At 38.5% G+C, this 10706-nt stretch overlaps 1 protein-coding gene across 1 annotated transcript; it reads right to left on the bottom strand.

Annotated features, from left to right (window-relative positions):
• Nucleotides 1-2563: 2563 nt before the first annotated feature.
• On the bottom strand, nucleotides 2564-10706 carry LOC121240607 (ATP-dependent zinc metalloprotease FTSH 10, mitochondrial-like). The gene is made up of 8 exons (XM_041138085.1): nucleotides 10543-10706; nucleotides 10195-10441; nucleotides 9967-10038; nucleotides 7833-7966; nucleotides 5444-5923; nucleotides 4538-5305; nucleotides 3469-3696; nucleotides 2564-3175 (listed from the first exon to the last, which is right to left on the bottom strand). The coding sequence occupies exons 1-8, from the start codon at nucleotides 10591-10593 to the stop codon at nucleotides 2699-2701; spliced, it is 2457 nt and encodes an 818-aa protein (XP_040994019.1). The 5' UTR covers nucleotides 10594-10706; the 3' UTR covers nucleotides 2564-2698.

Genomic DNA, 10706 nt, shown 5'->3' with positions numbered 1-10706 from the left:
ACTTAGTCAAGATAGCTCTTGGGAGCTACTATGGAAACTCAAATCTCTATATCCTCACTTAGTGGGAACAGTCTTGCAATGATTGTCACGGGTGCCTTGTGGGCAAGGCCTTGAAGTGGTGGAGATTGTCACTGGTGCCTGGTAGAGGCCTTGGAGTGGTGCAGTCTAGAGAAGCCATGGGAGAAGTCTGTTATGAGTTTGTTAGGAAGTCAGTTGCAACGGTTTTAACCGTCTAGAGAATTCAAAGGAAGGAAAGGCTTTAATGAAACAAATTGTTTTAATCTTCACAGAAAGAGTTTGCATTTTATTTTCTTAGAAGCTGCGTTTAGAGGCTTTAATGAAACGTTGTGTTTCATGATGTTAATAGATAGCTGCGTTTTACATTTGTATTCTTGCGTATTACTACATACGATTGTTTTAGAAAGTTAGTTGGCCATCTGCTTCTATAAAACCTGAGGCAAGAATAATGGTTTCAAGGCGAATGATCTTGAAAGTTTGTTTTCGGAGGTTGAGAATTCCTTGAAAATTCTCTACAAGGTTTACTAATGAAATCTTGTTCAATCAGTTCTTGTGTATAGTGTTTCTGAGTTTTGCATTACGAGTTTTAGGTTACTTGTTCTAGAAGTGCATCAAGTTAAACCTTACAGACAAGGCACGTCAAAGAGAGTCAAGAGACCAAATAAAACATTTCATCCACTTCAACAGTTCATATGGGGCAGTTTTTTTTTTTTTTTTTTTTTTTTTTATGACCCAGTTACGGAACCGGATTCGGATTCTTCTCACCCGCCTGGGTGTAATTTGGGAATAACCGCCCGGATGCACCCGAATTTCTGGGTTTCTTACCGGACTGAAAAAAAAAATAATTGGTCTGGTTGCACACCCCTAATTTGAAGGGCCAGAGCTGCATCCAGAAGCGGACCTACATTGATGCTTGGGGGGCTATCACCCCTCCAAAAATTTTAAAAACTTGTTTTAGTATATAGTTTTTTAAAGATGTCCTAATATAAAGATAATTTGCCCCTACAAAACAATTTCAAAAATCTTACTTAGCACTTAGTTGTCTAGGTTTCTTTTAGTTTTTCCAACAATTTTTCATACTTACACCTATTTTTGGTCATTAATAAAATCTCACATTCTCATTTTTTTCACATCTCATAAGAGGCAAGAAAATATCTTGGTCTCTTTTTATAAGCTATTTGGTAAATCTACAACCTCATTTTTCCTATTTATTTACACTTTTATTTTCAAGTCTTCTACTAACTAATTTATTAATTTGGATTAGTTTTGTTAGTAAGTACATATGTACTACCATCAAATTAACAATTAGGAGTGAAGGCAAAGATAAAACCAAATAGTTAATTTTTATCGTTTGTATACTTAATTTTTATGATTTTTTCAACAAGTCTCACATAGCTATTTATATCTTAATTTTTATCATTCACTTAAGTCCGATGGAGCTCAAGTGAGAGGTTCAGATTGGTGGCTTGAATAATTTAGTTGCCCCTAGATAATTACCTTATATGGATAATGTTAAATGTTAGTGACACACTTTGCTACCTTAAATGTTGGTCACCGTTCACCCTACATACGATACACTTTGCTTATCGCCCCTCCACACACAAAATTCTAGTTCCGCCCCTAGCTGCATCATATCCCCAGCGGGTGGACCAATGTGCCAATTTGGATTTCGATCATTGCATCTCTCTTGATGCCGTATTACTATTTACAAAGTTCTCATCTCATCTCACTCCTCAAGCTTGTTCAGTCTATATTTACTTCTCTTTTATAGTTCTTTTAAGCATAAAAACTACTTATGAGATTTATTTTTGTTTCTAGTTATTATGCCTCCCTCAGCTCTTGGTCTCTTGGCAAGTCAATAACTGTTCTATTTCAAACCTCTCCTTCAGCTGATGCAATTAGGGTTTGCTTTTAAAGAAGTCTGCCTTTATTCACCAAGCAAGATATTTCTATTTTTTTATGCTCCAGCATCTTTACACATAGAATATCCTATATTATTTGAACTTAATAATCTTTCTGCTGGAAGAGTTACTCATTGTGGAGTACTAGAATTTGCTGCTGATGAAGGACTGATATATTTACCACACTCGGTATATGTTTTTTCTCTCTTTGATCTGCCGAGTTGTTTCATCACCGTGAGATGATGGAAACATGCTTCTGCAGGAGGGAGACATTGTGAAAGCGAAGAATGCCAGCCTAGCGAAGAGAGCATATGCGAAGCTTCTGCAATACACCAAGGACTTCTTAGAAATCTCCAATCCTCGAAATGGCTACGAAAAGCTAATACTATCATGCAAGATAAATGCATTAGACTGGTCCGTTTGAATTCAGAGATGAGATGAGTTAAGATAATTTATAAATAGTAGTGAAATTTTTAGTTAAAATTAGATAAGATGAGATGAGATAAGGTGAGAGTTTTTTTACATAGCAGATACAAAACAAAAGACCAAGCTGCTTGACAAGGATGATTGATACGATATGAAAATCATGCTAGCAAATTGGACAGGAAATTGGGAGATACACTACCCAGAAATTACACAAGAAATGTGTATTCCAAAATGATCTTTTGAAGCAAAAATGACTATAATAATAACATACTGGATGTATAGTTTTTGTCCAAAAAAAGAAAAAATGAAAAACAATTTATTCCATGTACAATTACAGACAACGTCCTCAGTACTCAAGCGGGGACTACTTGAGGTTCTAGGGGTGCAGAACCATCCTCCTCAGACCCATTAACAGGCATGTCCGCAGTCTTATGATCTTCCTCTTCAAACCCTTGCTTAAATCTATCGTAATTCGTGATCTCGCTCGATTTGAACGGTCGCTCACCTAAAACTCGAGCTAGATCATCTTGGTGAAGAACTTCCTTTTCAAGCAACAGCTCGGCAATTTGAGCCACTTGCTCTTTGTGTTCCTCTAAAAGCTGGACTGTGTGCTCATATGCCTTGCCCACCCATTCTCGCACTTCAATGTCAATAATAGCCGCAGTCTTGCTGCTGTAGGGTTTGGTCATCTCAAATGTGTCATCCCTTTGAGGGAAAGAGAGGAGACCCACCTTCTCACTAAAGCCATAGACGGCTACTTGAGCGTAGGTCATCTTTGTCACCTTCTCCAAATCATTTTGGGCACCTGTTGAGATTTTTCCCAAGAGCACCTGCATCCAAAATGAGGTGAAAGTCCACATCAACACGATTATATTTGAATGGCTTAAGTCATTAGACTAGAATTTCAATTTATTCTTTCCATTTCCAAAAATATTGATAGGTTTGGTGGGTGCAAGATCGGGTGATATGAAGTTACCAAAATTGTAAACTTTCTGCAACATGGTTGAAAATGTAAACAATCTATGCTACAAAGGACTTATAGAACTCAGCCATCCAAATAGACGAGAAGAGTAGCAAAACTTCATGGCTTTAGATGATAAGAGTAGCAGAAATCCTTGGCTACCTGTTCAGCTGCCCGACCACCAAGAGTCATGCATGTCATATCAAAAAGCTGCTCCTTAGTCATGAGAAGGTTTTCATTAGGAACGTATTGGGCGAATCCAAGAGCTGCTGTACCACGAGGCACAATTGTCACTTTCAACAATGGTTCTGCATATTCTAAAAACCAGCCGGCAACAGCATGACCCGATTCATGGTAGGCAACAGTGCGGCGTTCCAGCTTGCTTATCACCTGCTTGACAAACAAGGATGTCAGAAGTTCTCATGTTGATCAAAGTGGGAAATGGTCAGATTATAAAAAATAAATAAATAAAACCCCTTTTCCCTATAAATCAAGAACCCTTTCTAGCAAAGCGGAAGTTTCGAAACACATATGGACCTACCAAATGGAAGGTCCAGTGCAGCGAAAGAAACCATTCAGGCTTCCTCCCTCTTTTTTTTTTTTTGACAAGTAAAATTTTATTGATAGTAAGAGGCATAGCCCAAGTACACGGAGTATAAATCGAACATGCCTAATGACAACTAAGCACTAGTAAGAGATACAAGCAAGTCATGAAAATTGTCCGCATTACAAATAATGGCCAAATCCCAGGCTTCCTATTGTCTTCATTAAGAAGCAACTTGGGATTGATTACAATCTAACAACTAGTTGTTTGGGTCAAGTTTGAGTTGCCAACCTGCTGTTCAAAAGGATGCAAGAAAAAAAACCACTTGAGGTCACAGTCTAATATATTTTCGGTCTTAAATCATTTAAAATAGAGCAGTTTAAATCATGTCTTGCAAATAAAATTGAATATATAATAACAGCATCATAACAATCTGAACTCCCATGGATAAACTATAATTTTTCAAACCAGATGTTGGCAAAACAAATTCAACAAGGGTGTAAAGTGTAACTTGCCCAGCAATATAACACGAGCTGTGATAGGGAGCAGAGTTCCAGATGAATTGAAATGGCCATTCAAGAAACCCCTAGACAATAATAAACCCTGCCCCCAACAAGAACATAGTCATAGAGTTAAAGTTTTAAAAGTTCCTACATCATGTAATGCAAGCGGCTAGAAATGAGTTACCTTGTTCTTCTTCTCCAAACCACCAATGATCCTATCTATAGCTGCGTCAAAATGTTCCATTGTGACCTGTGTTCCCTCATTCCTTGCAGCAATTAGAGCAGCTTCATTACACACATTTGCAATGTCTGCACCCGCAAACCCGGGTGTGAGGGCTGCCAGCCTCTGAGAGTAATATGACGGCTCGTGATCAAGTTTTATTTTTTTCAAGTAGATCCGAAATATCTGGTCACGGCCTTTAATATCAGGTTTATCAATGGTAATTTGGCGATCAAATCGGCCAGGCCTCAAAAGAGCTTTGTCTAAAATATCAGGTCTATTGGTTCCAGCAAGCACAACAACTCCAGAAGTGGTTCCAAAGCCATCCATTTCTACCAGCAACTGATTTAGCGTACTTTCACGCTCATCATTGCCACCTGCAAAACCCCCACGCCCCCTTGCTCGACCAATTGCATCAATCTCATCAATAAAAACTATACTGGGAGCACACTGCCTAGCTTCTTGAAACAAGTTTCTCACCCTGGACGGTCCAACTCCAACAAACATCTCCATGAAATCTGAACCAGATATGGAGAGAAAAGGAACACCAGATTCCCCTGCAGTTGCTTTTGCTAGAAGGGTCTTTCCTGTGCCTGGAGGCCCTACCAAGAGAGCCCCTTTAGGAATCCTTGCTCCCAAGTCCTCATACTTCTTCGGATGCTTCAGGAAGTGCACAAATTCCATAATTTCCTGCTTTGCCTCATCACAGCCAGCAACATCTTTGAAATAGACCTGACCAACCACGAAAAAAGGCCTCTTGAATAGCTTTCTTAGAAATCTTTTAATTATGGCTAAGAAAGGAAACATAAATTAGTACTAAAATTGGATACAGCAAGCAAATAGCTCCCATCGCAGAAAGATAAACCTTACCTTATTCTTTGCATTTTTATCTACTTTTGTAACATGGGCTTTTCCTATGTTGAATATCCCACGGGCACCCTTTCCACCATTACCACCAACACCCAGACCACCCTGCATTCGGCGCCCCATGAACAAAAGGGATCCCAGAAGCAAGATAGTTGGTGCAAATCTCATCAATTCCTGGTACCAAACCATTTCAGACATGTACATCACAGGAAGATGATCATGCGGATCTATCCCCAATGCTTCCTGGGCTTCCTCTAGCTTTTCCTCAAAAGATTCAACACTTCCAATGTTGAAATAGTACTTATACTGGCCCCCCTTTCCTTTTGCCGGGGTACCATTAAGGGGTCCCTGCACAACATCATCGCTTGTTTGATTGCGTGGTGAACTCCTTACATAAACTTTCGCAACTGATTTATTAGAAACAACTATGTGGTCCACCAAACCTGGTTCTAGAAGCTTGTTTTTGAACTCTTGAAAACTAATCTGCAAAAGATTAGAAACTCCAGAATAAGCAGAATGACAACTCCAAGAATGATCAGAGGTTGGTAAAACACAAAAGAAAATGAAATTTGAGCAAATTTAACTAGCACAAATGGAATACAGACTCATTTGATGGAAACAGACCACTTTGTCTAATGGGCTACTAGATACTTGTTTAATCACCAAAAGAAACACATGATTTTTTTATACATAACAAAAGGCATATTGTATTATCAAAATTTCAAATATACACAACCATCAAATAAGAAAATCCAAGGCTCAACTTCTATCAATGATGTTAGCAGGGATAAACTCCAGGAAAAAATAAAATTCGGTTCCATAAGGATTATTTAATAATTTGATCTGACAGTAAACTCACCATTATGTTTTCTCCAAGATTTATGATAAACTAAGACGTCATGAGAACTATCTCTCAAGAAATCTAAGTGGTGGATGGGGCCTTATTAAACAATATAAATGACCAAATTTCCACCAAAATTCAAGGCCAAAAAAAAAAAAAAAAAGCAAAACAAAACACAAATAGAAAGAAAATGAACCAAATTATATTGGGAGGGAGGGGGAGAGAAGAAGGGGGGGGGGGGGGGGGGGGGGGGGTGGGGGATGGGTTACACTGTCTAACTGCAGACATTATTTTAAAAGGAGAGGAAACTCCCACACCAAGATTTTGATTTGGGAGAAGCTAGGGACTGGATGCAGTGAATAAGGGGGTTTTACACCCACCAATCACATTTCAACACGTATGCATTTCAAGAGAGGAAGAGTGGAACCGCACACAGGGAATAAATCTCATTCAACCTTCTCCCCCTTCACTGCTCTCTCTCTCTCCCCTCCATATCACAAATCAATTCTACATATAGATGGCCTGATCAGACTAGAACCCATCCCTAGGCAACCATGAACATTCTTCCTTTCCTGGAACAAAAGCAGAAGAAGGTGCTTTTTGTGTCAAAGTGAAATATGAATGGCTTCAACAATACTAAGAAATTATCCCTACCCCTCAACTTTGAAGCTCCTACAGATGCCCTTGACATCATGGTTCTGATAGTAGCCGTTCCAGTTCCTGATCAAAGTCTTCATCCTCTTGCAGTTGTTCTTCTCACTGTTGTAGTAGCAGCAACTGATGTGGTTCTTCAGGAGGATGCTAACTGGATCATGTCTGTCGATAAAAATAGTCTCTGTGCATGACCCAGTCATCTGTGATCTTTTCCATGGCGTCTCCAATCAAATTTTTATCTTCGGCTATGTGCGATGGCTTGGGGGAGAGAGAGAGAGAACGACCAAGCAGAGAGAGGAGAGAGAGCAGTGATGGGGGTTGAATGAGATTTGCTTCCCAGTGTGCGGTTCCATTCTTCCTTTTTTGAAATGCATACGTATCAAAATGTGATTGGAATGTGTAAAACCACCTTATTCACCACATCCGGTTTGAAATTAAATCCTTTTGATTTTTTTTTTTTTTATAAGTGAAATTAAATCCTTTTGATTTATATTGTTATTGTTACCTCTGCTTCCCTATTTTGGAACAGAAGGATGCAATATCAGATTAAGGATGCATCAATGGTTGAAGTTATAACGTCTAACCGGACAACTGCAATCTAATAGTTGTGAGTATAGTGGTAGTAGGGTTGTCCACACTATCATCGTTACACAGATGCAAATGTTTGTTTCCTTCACAAAAAGTATACTCAAGAAGGCAGTTCAAATATTTGGAGAAGGCAATAGGACCATTGCTTTACATGGATGTAAAATGTCTATTTCCTTTACAAAAATTTATGCCTTTGGTTTTGTTTATGATTATTAGAATTGTGTGTTGGAAGAATGTTATAGTTGGATTTGCAAACCAACCTGTACAAAATCAAGAAGACCATTGAAGTTACTTATAAGATATGCTTACCTGTTGCTCTTCACGAGAACCAAATGAAAAGGACGAAAGAACTAGGCCAATTACGAGTAAAGGGGTGGTTAAATTCTGAAATTGCTTCATGAAAGCTTCTTGAAAACTCCCGTGATCATCCGTGTTTGAGCCATCTGAAATTAGAATAATGATCAAGTACTTAGAACTGAAATGTCTGATATTTTTATAAGTAGAATTGTTGAATGTCTATATCTCATACTCGTAAAGGAATGAAAAGATGCATGAACAATTTATAAAAGAGGAAATGAATATTTATTATGATCAAGATCAAGAGGTAATTTAACAGGAAAACATCGTAGTAGTTTTCCAACCTCAGAAAAAAAAAAAAAAAAATCAAAGATTGTTCTAATTTTCTTCCCTCTAGTTTATAAGAACCCAAAAATAAAAATCACAATAAAGCTTGGATGCTTAGCCATAAGCCCTTAAAACCAGAAGATGAAGAAGGAGGAGGAAAAGAAGAAGAACTAGAGACATCTTTCAAATATGAGATGAAAGCAGACCAGAATATTAAAACCACGCACAGAATTCATATCATCCACCATGCAATGCAAAAGGTCCCTTTAAAAAGGAAATGAAAATCCACTGATGCCCTCAGAATTTGCAGCATCCCCCACACAATGCAAAAGTCCCCTTTAAAAAAGAGACGAAGTATTTGGGGAGGTTGGTGCTCAATGAGGTTAGATGGGGGCATATGGGGTGGGAGTGTGGAAATTCATTCGCAATGGATGGGAGGAGTTCTTCAGAAATTTCAGATTTGAAGTGGGTAGGGGTAATCGGATCAGTTTCTGGCATGATTTATGGTGTGAAGATGTGGCCTTGAAGATTGCTTTCCCTTCCCTCTTCAGAATTGCTTTGGATAAAGGCGCCTCTGTAGCTGATTGCATGAGCAACACTGCTGGTCTTATTCAGTGGTCAGTAAGTTTTATTAGAGATGCCCAAGATTGGGAGGTGGGGGTTATCACTGATTTTTACAGTTTGCTCTATGACTTAAATTTAAAATCCGGAGGGGAGGACAGATTAATCTGGAATCAGCTTGGTAATAAGAAATTTTTGGTTAGATCTTTGTACAAAACCTTGGTGCCACATTTTTCTAGTGATTTTTCCCTTGGAAAAATATTTGGAGATGCAAAGTGCCTCTCAAGGTCCGATTCTTCGTGTGGTTGGCTGCTCATGGGAAAATACTTACTATTGATAAGCTGAGAAAGCGTGGAATCATTGTAATGGATTGGTGCTTTATGTGTAAAAGGTGTGGAGAATCGGTGGATCACCTTCTTCTTCATTGTGATGCGTTCGTGGGATGAGGTCTTTGTCAAGTCTGGAATTTCTTGGGTGATGCCTAATAGTGTAGGGAATCTTTTAGCCTGTTAGAGAGGGATTCAAGGAAATCGTCAAATAGCGGCTGTTTGGAAGATGATTCCTCTTTGTATTATGTGGTGTATTTGGAATGAGAGGAATAGACGCTGTTTTGATAATAGAGAACGCTCGGTGGATGGAATTAGGGCCTTCTTTTTTCTTAATTTGTTGCTTTGGGCTTCGGTTTTGTATAGATGGATTTAGTTCCATTGACTTTCGCACTGTTTTTCGGCTTTAGTTTGTAATTAGGTGTTTTCTATTGTATACTTCCTGTGTACTTGGGCTAAGCATAATTACGTGGTTTTAAATAAATTTCTTTCTCATAAAAAATAAATAAATAAACAAAAAGAGACGAAAATCTGCCAATGGCATATTTGAAACTCCAACATATTGGTGCAAACCACAGTGGGCACTTTACTTTCAGCTCAATCGCACGCCATTCACCAGCATAATTATGAGCCACACAGTGTAAATTGCAATATCATAACCAAGAAAAGATATACAAGAACAATCACAACCTTAGAAACTCTCTCCAACGTCAGTGTCCTGAAATGAAAATAAAGACTAGAAAAGCATGCCAAGAGTTAAGAATGATATCCTGCATTGTTTCAAATTTCCATTACCATCACTCAATCAGCAACGTCTATGTCAAAATCAGGAAATTTCAAATCCAACGAGTGAACAGATTTTTTCGTTTTATGAATGACGGAAAATTTTATAATAGGTAACCATTTTAAAAGCTGAAAGCAAGACTTTTCACCTTTTGACTCCGATTTTTGGTCGTTCCCCTTTGGAATTTTCTTCTTTTCCTTCGGATAAAAGTTCTCATAATCTGTACAATAAAGAGCACTGCCATTAACATTTCCCAGAGAACTTTGAAACCACTTTTGTGCAATTGATTTTAGCTAGTATTTAAGACATAAAACACTTCCACCCAATTAGTTTTAAAATTAAACACAAAAAAAAAAAAAACATTTAAACTACTTACTCTTTTTCTTTGGGGCTTCACTCGAGAACAACCGACGAAATCTAGGGTTTGCAGGAACGTGCTTGAAATCGAGCCAATACAGCTTCGAAGCGAAGTCCCTGTGAGCTCCAATTGTGGCCGAATACCTCCTAAAAAACCCTGATCCCCCGTACGCACGACCCAGATATTCATTCACACGTGGCGCTTGCAGAAGGCCTTCTTTCTGGATCGCCGACCTCCCTCCACCACCACCACCATTCAACAAATTCTAGCCCACCATAAATAAATAAACAAACAAAACAAAACAAAACAAACCCCAAAAAATACTTCGGAAAAGAATCAGCAGCACAAGAGGTGAAAAAAGCTTACTCTGGAGCGAGAGGATCGTGTCAAGGAACGGCCCAATCTGGAAAATATCATTCTGTTGACTCTCTCAAATTTATGATTCTTAAAAAAATTCTGGTAGATAACGTTACTGAAGCCGATAACAATTCTGGGTCAGAATCAACGAATCAGTACGTTCAAGCATGATG

Source organism: Juglans microcarpa x Juglans regia, chromosome 7S (genome assembly GCF_004785595.1).
Source record: "Juglans microcarpa x Juglans regia isolate MS1-56 chromosome 7S, Jm3101_v1.0, whole genome shotgun sequence".
Lineage (NCBI taxonomy): Eukaryota > Viridiplantae > Streptophyta > Magnoliopsida > Fagales > Juglandaceae > Juglans > Juglans microcarpa x Juglans regia.
Note: the sequence above shows the minus strand (reverse complement) of the source record. Positions and strands in the feature narration are given on the sequence as shown.

What these genes read in the sequence shown, in the direction of transcription:
- LOC121240607 (XM_041138085.1), bottom strand. Translation starts at nt 10,593, where the DNA reads ATGATATTTTCCAGATTGGGCCGTTCCTTGACACGATCCTCTCGCTCC. An exon ending in TGAAGCCCCAAAGAAAAAGA is followed by an intron (nt 10,039 to 10,194) that starts GTAAGTAGTTTA and finishes TTTATTGTACAG; the next exon opens with ATTATGAGAACTTTTATCCG. An exon ending in GTTTGGAGAAGAAGAACAAG is followed by an intron (nt 3,697 to 4,537) that starts GTAACTCATTTC and finishes TTTGTCAAGCAG; the next exon opens with GTGATAAGCAAGCTGGAACG.